This window comes from Panthera pardus, unplaced genomic scaffold (genome assembly GCF_024362965.1).
Source record: "Panthera pardus isolate Hobbes unplaced genomic scaffold, ASM2436296v1 HiC_scaffold_3, whole genome shotgun sequence".
NCBI classification, from domain to species: domain Eukaryota; kingdom Metazoa; phylum Chordata; class Mammalia; order Carnivora; family Felidae; genus Panthera; species Panthera pardus.
The window spans coordinates 38,957,794-38,979,278 of NW_026526876.1; the positions used below are offsets into that span (position 1 = coordinate 38,957,794).

A 21,485-nucleotide genomic window follows, 5' to 3' on the forward strand; every position below is an offset into this window, starting at 1 on the left:
GGAGGCTTTGACCGCGCTGGGGAGAAGCTGAGTCACGGAGACCGAGGGCCGATGAAGCGGCAGCAGGAAGCCTTTCGGTTAGACGTCAAGAAGGACACCCCCTTGGGGGGGAAATAAAAGCCATCCGTCAGGGGTGCCTGCAGCATCTCCTTGCCCAAGTCCCCGAGGAAAGCAGGGGGCACCCCCTACCAAGCCCTCAGCGGCAGGGGGTCCCCCCCTGGTGGTGGCGCAGCGTCTGCTCCCGGGAGGGGTCTGTCTCAGTACCTGGTCGCTGCGCGGGCCCCACAGGGGTGAGTGGGAGTCCCCAGCAGGCCTGGCAGATGACTGACTGCTCTCCGCAGCCTCAGGGGCCGGGGAAGAAGTCCCAGAAGCAGCCATGGCCCTGTGCTTGCAGGCACTGCGGCGTGAACGTCCCGCCATCTGCGCCTCGGAGCCTGAGCAGGCGGAGGGGGGCCGGGAGGGGGGTGAGGAGATGCGGGGGCAGAGAGACAGAGACTCAGAGGGAGACGGAGACCGGGAGAGGGGGTCCCAGAGAGCAAGACGAAGACCTGGGGGGAGAGAGGCAGGCACGAAGACGGGAGGACGGAGACGCAGGGACAAGAGGGACAGAGCTACGGAGGGGGCGATGGACACTCGGGGACGAGACAGACAGATGGAGGCACAGAGACATCGGGGTGACAGAGACAGAGATGAGGAGAGGGGTTGCAGGGCTCGGGACACAGGTTCAAATGGAGCCTCCCAGACAGGGAGAGGGGAACCAGGTGAGGAACAAAGTTGGGGGGGCACTGAGGGGACGTGGCAACAGAGCAGAGGAGCCACAGTGGCTCGTGGTCTCCCTGCAGCACCCTGAACGAGGCGACCATGTCCATGGACCCTGGTATCGGTCAGGAGAGGATCCCGGTATTGGGGATCCTCAGCGAGGGGCCCAGCCCTCTTCCCCGCCCATGGCTACTGGCCCTCCCCAGGCCTGTCCTCTCCCACTGTCACCTACCTTACCCCCCACTCGGTGTTCCTGCCAGGGATGGTGACGCCCTCCTGCCCCTCTCTACCAACAGAGGAAGCCCCCATTTTGTCATACCCAACCCAAGGTGGGCCCCACGCTGTCCATGGCCTCCTGCTTCCCCCACCCCTTCACCCATTGGCTGGTGAGACCCGCAGGACTGTTTCTCCCAGAGGGACTAGTGAGGAGGACAAGGACACGGGACACTGAGAAGGGAGCAAGAATGTGACTTGAGGACAGAAGTGTCACCTGATGGAGGGATGGAGGACAAGCATGCGTGTGCCCCATCCATGAGACAGCAGAATATGGAGCAAGGAACTTATTGTGAATTATCCATCCCTCCCCCTCTCCTTCCATCCCTCCCCCTCTCCTTCCATCCAGCCATCCATCCATCCTTCACCCATCCCTCCATCCCCGCTTCCATCCCTCCCCATCTCCTTCCATCCATCCAGCCATCCTTCTTTCCTTCCTTCCTTCCTTCCTTCCTTCCTTCCTTCCTCCCTCCCACACACATTTCCTGTGCATCAGAGTTGGGGAAAAACATCTTGGTTTGTGGTGTTTATAGCGTTCACCAATTACCATGGTGTAAATGCTGTCACCATGACCCATGTCAAGCTAGCAGCATGATGTCACTGACTGTGGGGTCGGGAAGAGACGTACACACACTGGGCCTAGGACACTGCGTTCTTCCTCTCAGAGAGGTCATCGGCAAGTGAACAGTCATATTTACTTGATGCAGTACGTGCTCAGAGACAGACGTGGGGAGTAGTCTGGGATCCAGACCAGGGAAGGGATTCAGGGAGAGCCCCGCGCAGGATGTGATCTGAGAGCAGAGTCTGCAGGAAGAGCGAGGTGTAGCCAGCAAAAGGGGGGGAGGGGGTAGGGCACAAGATGGGGGGAGGGGTCAGAGGCACCGAACACCAAAACTGAGAGATTTGTGAGGAGTTCAGAATGAGTGGGGCACAGGCTGGGGGCCGGGATGGACAAGTGACAAGAGACCAGTTTGGAAAAAAATTCAGGGCCAGGTCCTGAGAGGGATAGGAAGGAGTTTTTTCCTGAAGGTGATAGGTTCCCCAAAAATGTTTTAAGCGGGTCAGTGATACGAGCAGGTTTGTGCTCTATCAATAGACATTCTGTGGAGCCAAGGAGGGGAGACAGGAAGCAGGGCGGCCAAGGAGAGGGCTACTGCAGTGGTCCAAACGGTTCATACATCTCTGTCCTTGGAAGTGGAGGGAAGAGGGCCGGGGACAGCTGGCAGGTGGCTGAATCTGCAGGACTCGACACCAATTGGAGATTTGGGGGGAGGACACAGCAAGGACAAGACCCAGGTTTCTGCTTAGGGTGGGAGCACTGGGCCTTGAGCAGATTGGGGCTGCAGGACGTTGCGTACAAGGCATCCGTGGGCCGTCCTGGGGCGTACCTAGCAGGCTGCTGGGGCTCAGAAGAGAGTGTGTCTCTGCCGGCGTCTGCCCTGGGGCCAAGCTGCTCCAGGAGGAGTGGGGGTGGTGCGGGGAGGGGGTCTTGGGGACATAGGAGCTTCCTAATCACCCCTTTCCTAGCTCCGGGGTGCTGAGGGCAGAGGTTAACTTCACATTCTAGAGGAGGGACAACAGAGAGAGGTGGGGGAGGGGCATGTGGCCCAGTGGGTCTCTGGGCTGCCAAAGAGAGAGGCAGGGTCCAGAGTAGACTGCCTTTCGGGCCAGCAGAGGACAGGGCAGGTGACGATTCTGTTCGTTGCTCAGACTCTGGACCCATCCTGTCACTCTAGATACATGTCCAGGGAGGGTTTCTATTTATAAGTGAGTGAGGTCAGCTGTTCAAGGCAAGGGAAGTTGGGGGTGGATTGGGGTGGAGGGGTGGTGGAAATCCAGATGTGGCAGGTCTTAACTTTGAAGGGATTCACAGACTCCTTTGGGATTCTGCTGAAAACTGGGGACTCTCTCCCCAGAAAATACACACATGCAGGGACACCCCACATGTGGCCTTCGAGGACAAGGGTTTATGGACACCTCCCACCCCAAGTCTATCCCTTGGGCCTTCTAGCAGTTCTTGGCCTCCAGACAGAGGAGCCCTGTCTTAGGAGCTGAGGCTGACCAAGCAGAACCGGGGGGTGGAGGGGGGGGGGATGATCCTTTTAGAGCCGTCCTGGCCCCAGATTTCCAAAGTCTCTGCAGATGTGGGGAGGGTGGGGAATGGGTGCTGTTTTGGAGATGGCTGGCTAACGGGGTGTTCACATTCCTTCAGGCGTCCTCTGGTCCTATAGGCTCCTGCGGCTCAGCAAACACCTCCTCCTGTGCACAGCATGCCAGAATAGGATGACAGAATGGCAGGGGGCGGGGGACAGAGCCAGAAGCACCAGAAGCACCGGAGAAATTTAGGTTCTAGCCGAAAAGTTCTGCTTCATGGACGATTATGCCAAATGTCGTAAGGGAGGCTTCTGGGGACAGAGGAGAGATGCTCACACCCAGTTGGGGGCTTGGAAGGGCTTCACAAAAGAGGTGGCTGTTGAGAGGGGTCCTTGAAAGCTAGCTAGGCGGGATTGGTGCAGAGAGGCCTCGATGGAAGGATTAAGGGGAAATCTGGCAACCTAGCCTGGAGGAGCACAGGGTGGCGTGGGATGCTCGGAGGACAGTCATGTTGCCTCCCACCCCCACCCCCACCCCCACCGAGGTGTCTGAGCAGGAGTGATGTGAGCCCAGCTGTGTTGAAGGAAGCCAGAGATTCCAGTGGGTGCGGGCTGGGTCGAGGGAGAGGCCCAGAGGCTATTTCTGTCCTTCAGACCAGAGGCAGCGAGGGCCCCAAGTATGGTGGTGGTGGAAAGGACAAGGGGGCGGGGGCCGGCACCTGCTGCTGGAGGGATGAGGGCCCACAGGAATCCTAGATAACTCCCAGGCGCCAAGACAGAATTCTGGAGGGTGATGGAGCTGGCCGTCCGGGAAGGGGCAGGTTTGATGGAGGGGGTGGGAGGGTTTGTTTTGGAGCGCTGCATTTGAGCTGGAGGCCGGCCATCCCGGGAACGCTATCAGGCAGGTTGGCTCTCTGGGTGAGGAGCCAAGGGCTTGGAGGGAGATTGTTTAGTGTCGTCCACACCCCAGTGACAGCCGGGTGGGAGGGGGCTGCGGCGGTGGGAGTCGGGAGCTGGGGGGCAAGAGGAGGGAGTGGGTTCTGACTGAACTCTGAGCAGAGAAAGGGGACGGGAGAGGAGCCCTAGGAGGGCAGGAGGGGGCACGGGCGCTGGCAGGTGGGGCCGACAGCAGGCCCTGGTGCTGTCCTGGCATCCCCTGAGAGAGGGATTTGGAAGACAGTCTAGACAGAGCTGGGGTTTGGGGGGACTAGGCCTGCACTCACATGGGGGTTTCTGCTCTGAGCCCAGGAAAGGAGACTGGGGGAGTGAGGGAACAGGGGATACGTGAACAGGGCCCTGGGGACGTGGGGTGTGTGTGGAGGGAGGTGCAGGTGCAGGTGGAGGAGGGGAGGAGAGAAGAGTCGGCTGTGCTGTGCGTCACAGAGCTGTTTGTGGGGAGGGGAGCGGAGCCGGTGGGGGGGGGGGGGCGGGGAGAGGCCAGGCTGGGAGTGGGGACGAGGCGGGGCGAGGAGAGGGAGAAGGTTTGGAACAGCTCTAGGTGGGGAGAGACGGAGCCCCAGCAGCAGAGGAGGGTGAGGGAAGGTACAGAGCTGCCGTGAGGCCCCCAGCTGGCATTGCCCTGTCCAGTCAGCACAGGCTCGTGACAGCACCGCTCAACAATTCGATGGCCGCAGCAGAAGCAGAGGGGGTGGGGTCTTACCTGGACTGGGGCCGGCCCGGCAGGGGCGCTCTGAGGTCTGCGGCAGGAAGGCAGCCTTGAAATGGTCCGCCCCGGGCTCCAGGCTGAGAGGGTGTCCTGGCAGGTGAGGGGCAGGGGCCCCAGCTCCAGAATCTGGAGTCTCAGGGGCTTTGGCTTGGCTGTGTCCCAGCTGGGAGCACACTGTGAGTGCCGTGTGCCTGCTTTGCTGGTGTGTTTCCTGGAGGTGACTTCTGGGCGCCGGTAGGAGATTGTGGGGAGGGGCTGGAGCCACCCCTGGATACGGGGTTCTGGGGCACAGTGACACCCAGCAGTGGGCCCAGTGGGCATGAGGGGCCGCAAGGGGATTGGCCCAGAGAGGCAAAGTTCCAAGCTGGAGAGCTCCCGGAGGTCTGAGAAGAGCAAGGTGGTGATCGATATGGTGAAGCCCGTGGGCTTTGCTTGAAACCACCTGCCATCCAGGTGGCTCCTGACTTCCCACACCCCTCCTTGGAGGAGGAGGAGGCAAGAGATGCCAGTGACCCTTGCCCCATCGCTGTGGCCTGACTGGATTCCCCCATCCTGGGTTGGGGGAGGGGGTACAGCGGGCAGGACTGTCAAAAGCAGAGGTGAAGTGAACCAAGGAGCAGAGATTTCAGGTCAGTGGAGCTGTTGGGAGCGGAGGAGATGGGGGTGGGGTGGCGCTGGGGCAGGTCTGGGGTGACTCGTACGAGCCTCTGCCCAGCTGTCTCCCGGCTCGCCCACTCCTCTCGCCGTCCCCGTGTGCCGGAGCCGCTCCTGGGCCTCCTGCCTGGGCCTCTGCAGCATCCCCCTAATTGGTCTCCGTCTCTCCATCTCTCCAAGCCGTCAGCATGCTGCCACCACCGCAGCCAGATTAATCTTCTTAATACACCACTCTGCACATCTCTTTCCTCCCCCCAGAAGCCCCAGTGGCAGCATCGCGGGCAGAGGCGAGTCCAGCCCCAGTGGTGGGACAGAGTTCAAGGCCATCCTGCCTGGGCCCTGCCAGCCTTGCAGCCGTCTCCTCCACGGACCCCTCCCCCGCTCTGACCCCGGAGAAGCACTTGATTCTGTGTCCCTGTCCCCATGCATTCCTTCCTCTGCATCTTTGCTCCTACAATCCTCAGCTGGGGGTGCCCTCCATGGGGTTCTCCTTCCGCCCCTTCCTCCCCGGCCTCAGCTGGGCTTGAGCTCCCGGGGTGCTCCTGGTGTCTGCCCCCAGCATGGGGCTTCGTGCGGCCTTGCAGGCATTCCGTCCTGCCGTGTGTGAAGCCCGCGTCCACCGTCAGTGCCCGCGGGGCTGCCTGAGCGTGGCTCTGTGCCGGGTGTTTTCATGGTCTTTAGCGCCTCTGTTCTGCAGAGCAGTTCTGCCATGAGGTGATGCTACCCTGTTTAATGGCGAAGGCCACTGGGGATCAGAGGGGCTAAGGGACCTCCCCAAGGTCACACAGGCAGAAAGTCTCAGGGTAGGCCGACCTCCCACACTCTGGTTCCACCCCATGTTTTGATCACCAGTGTTCTGCACGCTGTGGGCCCGTTAAGGGTTGGCTGATGGAGGTGAGACCTGATGCTTTCAGGGGATCCTGGTGCCGAGAAGTATCAGGGAGCTTGTTGGGGGGGGGGGGCTATACTTGCTCCAAGAGGACAGGCTGAGGGGAGGGGAAGTGTTAGGAGGTGGGGCGTTTGCAGTTAGCATCTTCCCAAAGAAGAGCCCGGGGCCCCTGTGTGGGAGAGGCTGCCTGGCCTCAACTCACTGCAGCCCCCCGCTGGGCCTTGACGTCTTGAGGGAGGATTGAGACCTGAGAAAGGACTTCCTGGCAGCAGGAGAGAGTCGCGAGGGGGGCTGGTGCCCACCTGGTGGCGGGGGGGGGGGGGGGGGGGGCTTCCTGAGCCAGCGGTGTGACCTCCACCAAGTCACCACACCTCTTGGAGCCTCAGTTTCCCCGGCTATCTAAGGAGGCAGGGAGGAAATGAAACCCTGGGAGGGACCGGGTAGCCAGCGCACTGCCCCGGGGAGATACTGGCAGAAGTTGGCTCCCTCCCCGCCCCTTTGCAGCTGCAGTGGCTGTGATCACGGCTCTGGTCCCTGGGGCCACCGTGTTGCTAAGATTGTGTCTCTGTATCCTCGTCCTGCGTCCTGCCTGTGTTTGCAGAACGTTCCCAGCCTCCGATTTAGTAACTTGGGCTGACCTGTCTGGGGAGGAGTGCCTTTTCCCATGGATCACGGGGGGATTCCGGGGCCCTGGGAGCAAATAGGCATTGCCCGGGGGTGTGTGCCGTGAGACTGCCCAGGAGAGAGAGGGCAGGCTGAGGGACAGTGCCGGCTTTTCCTTTTCACCTGCTGTTCCTGTCCAGCTGCCTGGAGGCATGAGGGGGGGGGGGTCCAGCCTTTGCTGCCTGCTCCCCTCAACCAGGACCTCAGGGGAGCCCTGTACCACCTTTCCATTGAGGCTCTCGGCCGGTGTGCAGGTGTCCACGAGCCATGAGCCATCGGGTATAGACCATTGCACCCCACCTTGAATGACATCAGGGAATTCTGGAAATACCCCCCTCCACATGCCCCGTGCTGGTCGTACTTTTAAGATTCACTAATGGAGTCGATGCAAGAGGCCAAAAGCTACTGTGCTTTCAGCCACTTTTTTTTAAAAAAAAGGTTTATTAATTTTTATTTTTGGCAGCGTTTTTTGAGGTATCGTGTATATGCCATAAAATTCACCCATTGTAAGCTGTACCTCAGCTGTGCCTTCGAATCAGCGTGTTCTTTATTCATACGTTAAGTTCATGCGAAATACGGTTTTGTAGACTTTAGAAGGCGTGTTATGAATTCAGTGTGTCTGGATTCACGGGCGCCTTGCTGTCACCTGGGGTGGGTTTGGCCCCTGACTGCTGCCTCGTGTTATCAGAATCCGAATGAAATGGGATTGGGTCCCACTCCCTGATTCTCCCTGCCCCGTGACTTTGAACCCGTCATTCACCATCTCTTGACCTTTTGGCTCTTATCTGAAGTGAGGGTGCCAAGGCAGTTATGTGGATAGCATGAGGTGAGACGCAGGGTGAGCCTGGGGACCCTCAAGGCATTGCACCTGTGCCCATCACCTTTATGCAATCCAGCTGGAGAGCTGGGCAGGTGGCAGAGTGACAGGGAGGCAGGCTCACTGAGCCTGGTCCCTGGCAGACTGGACTCGGGATGCCGAGAGGGGATCCACTTAGTCAGGAGGGATCTGAGCCCTGAGCTTTACCTGTCCTGACGATGACCCCTTCCCCGCCACCTGCACTATGCTAATGCTGGAGGGGCCCAAGATCCTGTCTCTCTGTGACCCCATTCACTAGGTCAGGTGGCAGTGTCCTTTCCTGCCCCCATTTGCCGTCTGGGGAGCAAGGACTTGCTCGGGATCTACTGGGCCAATGGGCTCCTTGCCACACCGGCCCTGTACCAGCCACCCACTCTCTGGACGGCTGGCTCTCGGCCCTGCCTGCTGACCCTGGCCCGGCCCCCCAGGCCTGCCTTCGGAAAGAATCTGTGCACAGGCCGAGAGCTTCTCTCCTCCTGAGTAGCTGTTGACCCCCAAACACCCCTCACCTGCCAGCCAGAAGGCCCTTCCTTCCAGGTCTCCCCACCCCCTACCCAGGCTGGCCACACAAAGTCAGGCCATCAGGATACATTTGGTGGGTGCCCAGGCCTGCTTCCGTGCTTGGGTGACCTACCTGGGCAGCCAGCCAGAGGAGGCAGCTGGGTAAACAGGGGGAGGTGTCTGATGGACTGAGAGCTTCATCTGGTTGTTTATTTTAACTGAAACTTCTTGAGCTGTTTTGAAACGAAGGCTTTGGGGCGATCAAGACACCCCATTAGGTAGGCATTGAGCTCCACTGAGCCAATCATACCTCACCCTGCATCTCCAGCCCTCAGCTCAGCCCTGCCACTCTCTTTCTCCCCAAACACAGTTCATTCCTCGTGCTTCGCCCTGTGACGCCTTCCACGCCCCTTTCCCTGGAGAGACCTTACCCTTCAGAGCTCATTGCAAACGCTGCTTCCTGACTAAGGCTTTCCCAGCCTTAGTTCCTCCCTCACCATCTCTCCCCTGGACTCTTGGATTTACCGGCGGGATAATTTATTTTGGCATCTAAGTATCTAAGGCCTCTTGTGGTTACTCAGCTGTTTTGTGTACGACCTGTTTCCAGAGAGACTCTGGGCTCCCGGGAGGCAGGGAGAATAGTCGGCATGTTTTTGCGGCTCCTTTCATACCTGATGTATTGCTAGGCATACAGTAGATGCTTAATTTTGATGGAAGGGAGGGAGGGAGGCGACGAGTGAGCTGGAGTGGCAGACGTTTTTCATTATTTTCTGATGACCTCTCTAGGATGGGTCCTCGATCCCAATCCCGGACCCTGGCTGGAAGCATAAAAGTGATTACCGCCAGTGTTTTACATTTGGCCAGAGAGGTTGAGAATCTTGCTGAAGGTCACACAGCGAGTGGACAGGATGGGCTGGCAATGAACCCGGGCATCGCAGTCTCGGGGGGCAGCCCCAGGTCCTCCTCGTCTGCGACAACCTGCTCGGTCACCTCCTTTCTGCCCACCAGCACGTTTGCGTGTGCCTGCGGGCGTACGTGCGCGTGCGCGTGCTCGTTCGTGTGTTTGTGTGCACGGTGTGCGGGGGTGTGCCGTGTGTGCCTGTGTCTGGAAGAAAGCAACGTTAGCCAACAGTTGTCCGGGAGAAGGCTGCCAAATCCACAGAGTAATTGTAGAGCACGTGTGACTTTGCGTGTGGCTGTGTGTCTGGGTATGCGTGTGAGGCCTTGGCGGTCGCCCTGTGACATTGGCCAGCCTCACTGCGCCGCTGGCCACAGCCTGCTGAGCTGACCGGGCAGCACAGGACAAGAAGGGTCTCGGACCTCCTCGCAGGCGGTGGGCAGAACCTATTATACAGGCTTCCCGCGAGCCTGCAGTCCCAGGCTCTGAGACCCGGGGCTGAGATTTGGCGTGGCAGCTGCCCCCGAGTGCATTTCCTCATGGGCCATTTGGGGGTGAGCCCTCCTCTGGAGAGTCCATCCAGCATCACCACTGCCCGCCCCCCGCCCCGCCTACCCCCCACCTTGCTATTCCTGCTGCTTCTCTGCCGGTGGCGTCCGCTAGGGACGGCAGGGGTGAGGGGCTCAGGGGTGAGCCTCGGCTGCTTCATACCCCACCCTGCCCTCCAGCCCGAGGAGCTCACCAACGCCCTGGAAATCAGCAACATCGTCTTCACCAGCCTCTTTGCCCTGGAGATGCTGCTGAAGCTGCTCGTGTATGGTCCCTTTGGCTACATCAAGAACCCCTACAACATCTTCGATGGCGTCATCGTCGTCATCAGGTATGGCGGCCCCTCCACTGCCTGTCGCCTGAGGAATGCCTGTGGGGTGGCTTGGACGAGAAGCCAGGCAGCCTGTTCCTCTGGGGTGGAGGGGTCTGGAGTCAGGCCCCACTGACCCCCGCAGGCCCTGCCACTTCCGCAGTGCGGGGTGGGGGGGGTGACCCGCCGTGCAGTCTCCTCTCCCCACTTCTGCTTCTTGCCCTTGAGCCCATGCGGGCCCCGGGGCGAGTGAGGACTGGGCAGCTGGCTTTGCAGAGGAGCTGAAGGGGGTGTGAGGCCCGGCCAGCAAAGTGCTTGGAAACCATCTCAGACACCCTCGACTTGCTTTAGGGTTTCCCAGACCCTGGGAAAGTGCTCCGTCCCCCTAGGCCTGGGGCCAGGAGAACTGCCTTATTTCTTTTTGGAACCGGCTTTAGATTTCATTAGAAGGGAACAAAGCAAATATTCCCTAACTTGACGCTGTTGCATGGGCCGGAATGTGGGAGAGGGCTGTCCGCTGCCAGGAGGTGATCTCCGGCCTGGAGAGAGGAGGGCGTGGAGAGGGCCAGAGCTGTCACCTACACCCGTCTCGGAGGTTCCCGCCTGTGCCCCGCGCCCTGGCGCTGGGCCGGCTTTTCCAGGCCCTCTCAGAGGGAGGGGTGGCGGGAGGGCGAGCACGCAGGGGCTCAGGCTCCCCGCCCTCCTTGCAGCGTGTGGGAGATCGTGGGCCAGCAGGGGGGTGGCCTGTCGGTGCTGCGGACCTTCCGCCTGATGCGGGTGCTGAAGCTGGTGCGCTTCCTGCCGGCGCTGCAGCGACAGCTGGTGGTGCTCATGAAGACCATGGACAACGTGGCCACCTTCTGCATGCTGCTCATGCTCTTCATCTTCATCTTCAGGTGAGGGCAGGGGCGGCCTCCGCGCCGGCTGGGAGGAGGGCCTGAGGGGCAGGGGGTGCCCCCGCCCCTGCCCCCCATCTCCCGGCTCCTGTGTCTTCAGCATCCTGGGCATGCATCTCTTCGGCTGCAAATTTGCATCTGAGCGGGACGGGGACACGCTGCCGGACCGGAAGAATTTTGACTCCCTGCTCTGGGCCATCGTCACCGTCTTTCAGGTGCCAGGGTAACCAGGCAGGGGTGGACGTGGGGGGGGGAGGGGGGGAGGGAGGGGCGGGGCACCCCCGGTGAAGGCCCTGACCCCCAGCCTCTGCCCACAGATCCTGACCCAGGAGGACTGGAACAAGGTACTCTACAATGGAATGGCCTCCACGTCGTCCTGGGCTGCTCTTTATTTCATTGCCCTCATGACCTTCGGCAACTACGTGCTCTTTAATCTGCTCGTCGCCATTCTGGTGGAGGGCTTCCAGGCAGAGGTAACCCCCTGCCCACAGCAGTCCAGTTCCGGGAGGAGTCGGCTGCCTGGCTTGAGCCATGGTGGCCGGGGAGGTCTCGCAGAAAGTGCCCATCAGGCCAGGCTGGGGGACTTGGGGTCGAAGGTCCTGGGTCTCGGGCAGCCCCTCAGCACCGGGGAGACAGGGCGGTTGTGGGGGATCCCTGGGCCCACTAGCTCCTGAGTGGGCTTCCGCATCAAGGTCAGCCAGATTCTTCCCCGGAGAGCTGGATAAGTGTTGGCACACGGTGCCAGCTGGATCCCGAGTACGGGTGCTCTCGGGGACATCCAGAGGGGACCCCTCTGAGCCGAGGGGTAGGGGCAAATCATCCAAGCTCCGGCTAAACTGATGAAGATGCCACCAGGGCCCAGGCAGGGCTAAGCTGCCCAGGGTGAGAAATGAGCCCAATTAGCTGCAGGCGTGGCAGAGACGACCGTCCTATTTCCAGCCCAGGCTCCATCACCTCCATCACAGGCGGCGTCATCCATTCATATTGATTTGCATCGATCCTCCCCTGGCTGTGCCAGGGCTCAGCACCTGCCTGGAGGGCCGTACGTCGTTCCTGTCCCTCAGCTCCCCCCCGCCCGTCCCCCGAGCTCCAGGCCCAGCCCAGCCTCCAGTCCAGGCGTCTTTTACAGGCAGGTTGACCCAACCTAGAAATGCTCCAGGTTGGGCGCAGAGAAGCTCTTGGTCCAGTTCTCTCCGGGTGACCCGGATGGAAACTCCCGCTGCGGCCTGGTCTATAAATACTCGGCACACGGTGGAAAAACAAAAATCTATTTTCCGACTCTTTCCCAGCCTTCGCGAGGGAGGGCCGTTCCCCGTAGGCCGGCTGGGCTGGTGGGGTGCGGGTGCCTCTGTCCCACACCGGCCCTCTCCGGCTGCCTGCCGGCCGTGCACATTCTGTACTTATCCATTATCGCATTTCCTCCCACTGGGTGGCAGCGAGGGCAGCTGGTGGGGGAGGCCGGCCCTGCCTCTGGTGATGGCCGGGCCTCTTGTGCCGAGGGACGAGGCACTTCATTGGGGGTTCCCCGGGGCCTGAAAAGTTCAGGGGTGACACCATGCTCCCGTAAGAGCCAGGGTCTCCGTGGACACCCACCGCTCTTAGCCGGTGGGAAGAACTGCTGAGCAGGGACGGGGGTCCCGCCGCCCCTTGCAAACCACTGCCCCTGGCGGCTAAGATGTCCTCAGAAAAATCCCCGAGGAACTCCTCCAGGGGATATGGAAAACACCTCGAGCCTATTCCCCTCCCCTCAGCTGGCCGTTCGGTCGTCTCAGCAGCCCTGGAGGTGCCCGGTGCAGACAGCCCCCTCCCCACCGCCGGCCCTTTCAGCAAACACCTTGTTAAATTGAATGCTGCTGAGCTGGCCTGGTTGCTAGGCAGCGGCGATGTCTGCTGTTGGGAAGGAAGACAGGTCACTCTGGCCTTGCCGGGGGCCTATGGCTGCCCCAGCCCGAGGGGTCAGCTAGGGCCTGGGGCCACGGCCGCCTCAACCTGCAGGGCACAGGTGCCCAGTGGCAAGAGTCTCAGAGTTTGATGCTTCAGGTTGGGGCTGGGATGGAGAAAGGATTTCCAGATCAACCCCCCTCCATGGGGGTGGGCGGCAGCCTGGCCCTGAAGTGCCCACGGGAGGGGCAGGACCAGCCGCCCACTGTCCTGTGTGTCGTGGGCCAACACCTAGGTGGGGGAGGGGAGGGCTGGTCAAGCCAGGCCGGTGACCTGGATACCTCCAGAAGCACCTGCCCTGTCTTGTACAGAGTTTTAAGGCGGGGGGGGGGGGGGGGTGTTGCACATGTGGCTCTGAGGAAGCCCCACATTCTGGGAGGAGAGGCTGGTTGTTGCTGTTGTGATGGCCCGCTCTTTTACAAAAGAGGCAGCCCCCCTCTGCGAGGAAGTTGTTGGTCGTCAGTAGCAGGAGGGCTCCAGGGTAGCCCCAGCTGGCCTGGCCACCTTGCCAAGAGGTCAGAGGGAGGAGGCCCGGGAGACGGGGCTGGCTCGGCTGCCCATTTGCCGACGTGCAGGGGGCAGCATCCTGAATCCCTGTGTATTTGTCATGCACACACTTAATTAAATGAGCAGACAGCAGGCCCTGTGTGAGGCCATTAATTGGTATTAAACAACATCATAGCTGTCATCCCAGTGTTACTTGTCACATCCCATCCCAGTGGGAGCAGCTGGACCCGGTCTGATTCTGGGGGACGCAGGCTGGGCGTATGGGAGTGGGGAGCCCCGCTGCAGTTCCCGGCCCGCAGCCTCCTCCCGGCCTCTGGCTCATGCCCTCCTCCTTCCCCGCCTCCCTGCCCATCCCCAAGCCCGCTGCCAGTGCGGGGCCAGTACAAGGTGAGCTGGAGACTCAGGTGCAAGGCCCAGGTGGACCTCTGACTCTCTGCGTGCCTGGGGACAGCTGTCTTAGCTTCTCCAAACCTCAGCTGCCTCCTTTATGGTGACACGAGTGACTTCCTTCCCGCCTTGCGAGAGGCGAGCTGGTGTGACTAAAGCAGTTTCCGGGCGGCTGGCATGCCCCTTGTGCATCGTAGCTGTCATTATTAGGATTACTGGGGGGCTCGATCTCCTTGCCTGCCCTTTACCCCCACCTTCATGGCCTCTGCCCTCACCCTTCAGATTCATTCGGGCCCGAGGGCCTGTGGTTGAATTCTGGAAGGCCGTCTGTCCCCTTTCTCCTCCTCCCCTACCCCCAGTGTCTCGTCCCCCTTCCACCCCTGTTGGGTTTGTGCCATCCTTTTCTTCGTCCTCTTTTGACACTGCTGATGTTTGAAAGCCCGAGCACCTGTGACCAGCGCCCGTCCCCTGCCTCCCCGTCTCCCTGTAGGAAATCAGCAAACGGGAAGATGCGAGTGGACAGTTAAGCTGTATTCAGCTGCCTGTCGACTCCCAGGGGGTAGGTACGCGATCATGAGTCGGCATGCCCCCGCTCCCCGTGCCCTGTGCCCCCTCCACCTCCGTGTCTCTGTGCTCGTGTTCACGCTCAGCCGCTGTGCAACTGTGGTAGCTGTGGTGGTCATTGGTGTCGTGAGGTTTGCTTCGATTTTAAGTCCCTTCCCCCTGAGGACATGGAGAGGAGGGGCCTCCTTGCCTCTGCCCCCACCACCCTGCCAAGGGCACTGTTCCCGTCCCCCGCTGGACCAGTAGAGGGGCGGGAGAAGGAAGGGACTTAGAATCTCTGTGTGCACGTGTGTGGTCCACCGCGTGTGGGTGCCTACACTGAGGTCCCCGAGGAGTCGGAGTCTCGGGATCGTGGCCGCAGACTGCGCTTCCCCATCTCTCTCCCCTCCCCCTTGCCCTGAGCCCCTATTGGAGACCCCCACAAGCTGCCTCAGCTCAGGACAAGTCTTTGGAGGATGTGAGGGTGGGGTGCCTCTTGCCAGAAGGTCCCAGATTTTTAAACCCACTTCCGAGTCTCTGGCCCCCTGGCCACCTGGGAGGTCCAGCAGGCATTTGGGGGCCTGCCCCCACTCTGGCCTCCACACCGAGCCCGTGCTCCACTGTTTCCTGCGCTGGCCCTGGAATTCGGGCCAAGGCCGGGGTTCCCGCGGGACCCCACAGTGCTGTGCATCCCGAGCGGCCCCCTGGAGATCCCACTCGATAATTAAAGGCCTCGTTAGGGATGTAAACTGAGTTAATGAAAATGATCCCCTGAGATGCCAATTACGCAATATTTATGCCCTTATCAAAAGTAGCAATCAAGTATTTCTTAATAACTTCTTAAGGAGAAGTGTGTAATTACTGGGGAACCCACTGACCTGCTAAGAAGGAAGAAAAAAGTACCCCAGAGACAGGGACAGAGGTAAAAATGGGGCCAGGGGACGGGGTGGGGTCTTGGGAAAGACGAGGGGAAGAAGCAGAGGGCCTGAAGTGTTCTCCTTGGGCTGAGCTGCTCTGTCTGGGGTCTTTCAATTTCCTTCTGGGGTCCTCAGGTCTGCGGCTCAGGGGAGGGCAGCCATGGAGGGAAAGCAGAGGGCACAAATGGCCTTGGGAATTTAGGCTCTAGTGACCATTTCACTCAGGTCCCCAGCTCCCTTTGGCCTATGCCACCCGCCCACCCGCCTGCCCGGCTGTTCCCCTCTCCCCTCAGCCCTTCCCGGAGCCAGTCCCCGCCAGGCTGGTTGTGCCGTGGGCTATGGGGTTAGCCGTGGCCTTCTCTGAGGTGTGGCAGGTGGGAGGCAGAGGTGTCGGGGGCCCTGGGGAGCTCTGGGCCCCACGCCTGGATGGTGTGGCCTGTGCCAGTGCATGCCTCGTGCCGTGGTTGCTGGTTCCCATAGCCTATATGTGGTGTATGCTTGTGGAGACAGGGAGGCCTCAGTCCAGCCCACTAGCCCCTGCCGGGCCAGGTCTCTAATGGCCTGCTGCCCCCCCCCCCACCCCCACCCTAGGGAGATGCCACCAAGTCCGAGTCAGAGCCCGATTTCTTCTCACCCAGCCTGGATGGTGACGGGGACAGGAAGAAGCGCCTGGCCTGTGAGTATCTATCCTGGGGGTGCGGGCCCTGGCCCTGGGCCAGCCTTGAGTGGACTCAGGGTCTCTCCTTCTCTCACTCCCCCGGCAGTGGTGTCCCTGGGAGAGCACCCGGAGCTGCGGAAGAACCTGCTGCCGCCTCTTATCATCCACACGGCCGCCACGCCCATGTCGCTCCCCAAGAGTTCCAGCACCGGCCTGGCCGAGGCGCTGGGCCCCGCCTCCCGCCGCACCAGCAGCAGCGGGTCTGCTGAGCCAGGGGCGGCCCATGAGATGAAGTCACCGGTATGGGGTGCACACGGGTGCCCTACGGTGGGACGTGCGCAGAGGTCAGGAGGGAAGAGAGGATGGGGGCGGAGAGGCCCAAGGCCCCTGAGCCCTAGGTTGGACAAGCCCCCGGGAGGTCAGTAGGGCTAGTAATGCAGGCAGGTGCAGAGCTCTGGCCTTGGGGGGAGAAAGAGCAGTGTTCTAATCCTATTCTTGTGTTCCTTAACTGCCCTTGGGTGAAACTCAACCTCTGAGCCTCTGCTATAAGATAGGGGAGGTCCTTCTCTCCTTAATACTTCATCATAATAGCAAACCCCGTGCAGTTACTGATTCTGTACCAGAGCAGCCCCATGAGGTAGGTCTCATTATTATCCCCACTTGACAGATGGGGCCCCGGGTCTTAGCTTGCCAAACTGATTGGTGGGAAGCTCGGCAGTGAGCCGGTGACAGAGCCAGAAGTTTAATCCAGGAGTCGGCGTCGGGGCCCGCGCGCCTGCCGTCACTTTATACGGCCAGTCAGCTACATGAGGAATAGGTACTCGTGTCGTAGCTCTTCTCCAGATGAGGAACTGAGGCACAGAGAGGTTTAGTCACTTGCCCAGGGTCACCCAGCTGGTGGGAGTGAGTAATCTGAACCCAGGCGTCTGGTCCACGGCTCCCGCTTACACCTCGACTCCTGATACGGCGCCGAGGAGGCTCACAAGAGACAGGGTGCCTGTGGGGGGTGGGGTGCAGGGCTGCGGGGTCCTGGTTGAGACCGCCCTCTCCCTGGCTCACCCCCACCCCCAGCCGAGCGCCCGCAGCTCTCCGCACAGCCCCTGGAGCGCGGCAAGCAGCTGGACCAGCAGGCGCTCCAGCCGGAACAGCCTGGGCCGAGCCCCCAGCCTGAAGCGAAGGAGCCCGAGTGGGGAACGGCGCTCCCTGCTGTCGGGCGAGGGCCAGGAGAGCCAGGACGAGGACGAGAGCTCGGAAGAGGAGAGAGCCAGCCCGGCGGGCAGCGACCGTCGCCACAGGGGCTCCCTGGAGCGGGAGGCCAAGAGCTCCTTTGACCTGCCGGACACGCTGCAGGTGCCCGGGCTGCACCGCACAGCCAGTGGCCGCAGCTCGGCCTCCGAGCACCAGGACTGCAATGGCAAGTCGGCCTCGGGGCGCCTGGCCCGGGCCCAGCGGCCCGACGCCCCCCCACTGGATGGGGACGATGGCGACGACGAGGGCAACCTGGTGAGGCCCCTGCGGGCGCGGTGACTTCTCACACCTGACCTTGAGCGAGGGGGGCAATGCCTGACCTGGCGCTGGGCTGGACGCCCCGCTCCCGGTTCCGTGGCTTTCAGGGAGTTACCGTCACGCCCGAGGGGTCTCAAGGGGTGCCGGCCCTGAAGCGGAGCTCCAAACAGCCCCTTTTTTCTCCCTATGCCCGCCCTGCCGAGCCCCAGATCCTCGTCACATGCGGGACTGCGGTCCTTGGTGGATATGAATGGTTTCGGGCAGATGCGTATGAATCTTTCATGGCCCTCCCCCAGTGACTCAGAAATACCCATAACTCATCCCTCCAAACTGATGCCCTCCCCTGTCTCCCCCTCTCTCATCTCGACCTTATCACAAGTCTTGACTTCACGCCCGCCCGTCCTTACCCATTCACCCCTCCCCCGGCCTCCACACCACCACCACCTCTAACCCTGGGGGATGGGCACGTGGATCTAGGACCTCAGGGTTAGCGCGTGAGGAGAAGGGGCCAGGGTCTCCTCCCGCCAGGTGTGTCTTTGAACAGACAGCTGTGATGGGTACAATGTTTGATAATTGATGCAGCTCCCAAGCCCAGCGGGGAGGGAAGCAAGGAGGGCCTTCGGGGCTGGGCTGGAGGCTGGAGGCAGAGACATAAGCGCAGAGAGCCTGGGGGGAGGGGGGCGTGCAGGGGAGGAGACAGGAGATGCACGGAGCGAGGCATGCTCAGGGGACCAGAGGGGGCTTAGAGGGAGACTGGGGGTCTGAGGAATAAAGGAAGAGAAGCGGGGCTGAGGACTGGGCCCAGTGTGAAGGGCTGGGCAGGGAGTGGAGGCCATGTTGCTGCAGACAAGGGGTAGGGCGTGGGGAACTTGAGGGTCCCGGCCCCGCACACCAGTCCTGTGGTCCTTCTACAGAGCAGAGGGGAGCGGATGAGAGTGTGGATCCGAGCCCGGCTGCCCGCCTGCTGCCGGGAGCGAGACTCCTGGTCCGCCTATGTCTTCTCTCCTCAGTCAAGGTGAGCAGGGGATCCCTGACCTCTCCTCCTGGGGAACTATCCCGCGACACCACCCTGGGGGACGCTAGAAGTGTCCTGGCCTGAGGGCACGTGAGAGAGGGGCCTCGGGCTGGGAGGGCCCCGAGGAGGCAAGGCCGTGCCCCGCTGCCCGGCCTGCCTCCTGCCCAGCCTTTGCTCGTCTCCGAACAGGTTCCGCCTCTTCTGTCACCGAATCATCACCCACAAGATGTTCGACCATGTGGTCCTTGTCATCATCTTCCTCAACTGCATCACCATCGCCATGGAGCGTCCCAAGATCGACCCCCACAGCGCTGTGAGTCACCAAAGACTAAACTTGGTGGCTGTAGGCTTCCCTTGCAACTGGTACCCAGGCTTGCCTCCTGTGTCCTTCTCCTGCCTCTGCCTCCATTTCCCTCCTGTGATGCACCAGCCCAGCTCGGGGAGTGGGGCCCTGCTCCTTACCTGGGTAAAAAGTGAGCCCCGTTGCATCCTGGCTATTTGCAGACAGCACGTTCTCATGAGCCAGGCACTTGTGGGGCCCAGCTGGGTGTGAGTCGGTGAGTGTCAGCGTGATGGGAGCAGCAGACTGGCCCCGGCGGGGCTGAGTGTCTTGCTTCCCCTGCTTCCTGCAAAGGGGCTCGGTTTTGCCCACGACCTGTGCGCTGCTGGGGGAGACGTCCTGCCTAGCCTCCCCCATGGGCAGTGCAGAGTAGGGGAGAGGGAGCTGCCCTTTGCTCCTCTGGGTCCGGCCAGATCACAAACACATAGGTTTTCAGGGGGGACATTGGTCACTTCTGCTTGGCTGTGAACCTGCTAGGCCCGCTCTGAAGGAGAAGAAGGGCCAGAGGCCTGCGTATCTGGACCTGCTCCCAGGGGCCTGACCTCTTCAGAATGGGTGCAAGTTGTTCTGGCGGCTGTCTCCCCCCACCCGGGCATCATAGTCCCCGCCCCAGACAACGGTGGCCCCTCATGACATCTTGCCGCACTTGCTTGGAGTGGCCCCCCCACCCCTCCCCACCGCCTCCCACACCGCCGTTCAGATTTCGGTGTTGCTGTGCTTTGTTTTTCATTAGGGTGGGCTCCAGCCAGGCCCGGGTGGGGAGGGAGAGACCCTTTTGAATGGAGGGCAGGCCTGAAATAGGTGGGTGAGGAGATCCCCACCCCTGGGGCTCGTGCAGGGTGGAGCAAGGGCAGCTGGTCACATAAGCCCCTGGTCGGCCTTCTGCCCAAGGTCTCACTGCAGGGCCCTCTGTCATTGTCACCACATCTTCCCCTCAGTTCCTCCCCCGCTTCCCCGCTTCTCTCTTTCCCTTTCTCTGTTTCTTGCTCTCCCTGACTCTCATGCTCTGCGCGCTGCCTCTCCAGGCCTCTCCAGCCCTCTCTCGGCCACCCAGGGAGGGACTCAGCCTATAGATATCAGGGGACATGGGTCGCCTTCAGGGATGTACAGCCTCGCTTGCCCTGTGGCTCCATTTCTGGGCCACACAGCAGGAAAACAGGTGCAGGCAGAAGGGCGGAGAGTAGGATGAGGGGGGTCAGAGATCAAGGTAAACCCTGCCCCAGTTTTAAGAAGGGAATCAGGATAGGCCTGAGATATGGGGCTCAGATGAGAATTGTTGGGGGAACGTTTCCCCTTCCAGGCCATTCCGGGGGCGGGGGTGGGAGGCAGTGCTGTTCCAGGGCAGGGGTGAGACTGTCCAGAGCTGAGAGTCAGGGGGCCTGGCACTGGCTCTGTGTGTGTATGTGTGAGAGAGAGAGAGACAGAGACAGAGACAGAGAGACAGAGAGAGGGAGGGGGATTCTGGGAAGAGGAGATTGCCTTGTTGGGGAAGGTGGAAGTCATTGTCCTGAGTCAAACGTCAGAGGCAGTTCCTGGCTTCTGTGTGCAGAGCAGCCCTGGCTCACGAAAGGAGGTCCTAGTGGGCAACACCCGCCTGCTGTCTCTTGCAGGAACGCATCTTCCTGACCCTCTCCAATTACATCTTTACCGCAGTCTTTCTGGCAGAGATGACCGTGAAGGTGATGGGGGGTCGGTGTTGCTCCGGGGCTGTCTGGTTCCCAGGGCCGGGTTGGTGGTGGGAGGGGATTGGAGAGATTGACCACAATCAGAGGGCAGGCCTGGGGACCGCAGGGAGGCGGCGGCCACAGTGATGCAGCGGGCGTCCCCAGGTGGTAGCGCTGGGCTGGTGCTTCGGGGAGCAGGCGTACCTGCGTAGCAGCTGGAACGTTCTCGACGGGCTACTGGTGCTCATCTCCATCATCGACATCCTGGTATCCATGGTCTCCGACAGCGGCACCAAGATCCTGGGCATGTTGAGGGTGCTGAGGCTGCTGCGGACCCTGCGCCCACTCAGGTGAGCCCCCGGCCGTGCGTCCTCCTCAGGGACGCCTCCAACAACTCCCTGACGGAGCGAGAGCCCCAAGTGCCCCTGCTTCCTGCCTCTGACCCCCCACGGGGAACCATGTCACCACTGGGCTCAAACCATGGCCCCAGGAGTTCCCCCCCCCCCTTGGGCACGCCCCCTCCACATGACATACTCCCCACGTGACATACTGCTCAGGGCTACCATGCCCCTGACCTTGTGCTGGGCACAATATAAGAGGCCACAGGCAAGGCCCTCGTATCCTTCAGCTGGAGCTGTGCCTGGGGTGGTAACATCAGGGATGACCATCCTCCCCGGTGAGGTAACAGACTCCTTCCCCCCCCCCTTCACACACCTTCACACGCCTCTCAGGGACCACCTAGCAGGTAACGCCTCTAGCAGGGAATCTGCTTCCTCAGGAAACCCTCCCTCAATCACCCTCCACCCCGCTGTCAGAACTTTCCATGGACACGGACCGCACTGACAGACTAGTGATGCCTCCCTGGCTGTGATAATCCACCTCCCACCCCCTTCCCCTCCTTGCGTGCACCCTCCATGATCCCGGCAAGTCAACCTCCCTGTCCCCACGACACACTGCATCCCTGGGTAACACCTCCCTTGGGTTGAGTCCCCTCCCCAGC

At 61.2% G+C, this 21,485-nt stretch overlaps 1 protein-coding gene across 22 annotated transcripts in view; it reads left to right on the plus strand.

Annotated features, from left to right (window-relative positions):
* Positions 1 to 21,485, plus strand: part of CACNA1G (calcium voltage-gated channel subunit alpha1 G) — a 61,943-nt gene that overhangs the window by 19,280 nt on the left and 21,178 nt on the right. For 14 of the 22 annotated variants that reach the window (XM_053892203.1, XM_053892196.1, XM_053892199.1 and 11 more), the window contains 12 exons: positions 9,981 to 10,132; positions 10,822 to 11,007; positions 11,108 to 11,222; positions 11,325 to 11,480; positions 14,333 to 14,401; positions 15,894 to 15,978; positions 16,067 to 16,260; positions 17,032 to 17,463; positions 18,381 to 18,481; positions 18,671 to 18,794; positions 20,432 to 20,500; positions 20,651 to 20,835. In XM_053892203.1, the coding sequence (XP_053748178.1) occupies positions 9,981 to 10,132; positions 10,822 to 11,007; positions 11,108 to 11,222; positions 11,325 to 11,480; positions 14,333 to 14,401; positions 15,894 to 15,978; positions 16,067 to 16,260; positions 17,032 to 17,463; positions 18,381 to 18,481; positions 18,671 to 18,794; positions 20,432 to 20,500; positions 20,651 to 20,835 (1,868 nt within the window). The remainder of the gene's footprint in view (positions 1 to 9,980; positions 10,133 to 10,821; positions 11,008 to 11,107; positions 11,223 to 11,324; positions 11,481 to 14,332; positions 14,402 to 15,893; positions 15,979 to 16,066; positions 16,261 to 17,031; positions 17,464 to 18,380; positions 18,482 to 18,670; positions 18,795 to 20,431; positions 20,501 to 20,650; positions 20,836 to 21,485) is intronic. The other 8 variants (XM_053892197.1, XM_053892202.1, XM_053892208.1 and 5 more) reach the window with 1 other exon arrangement.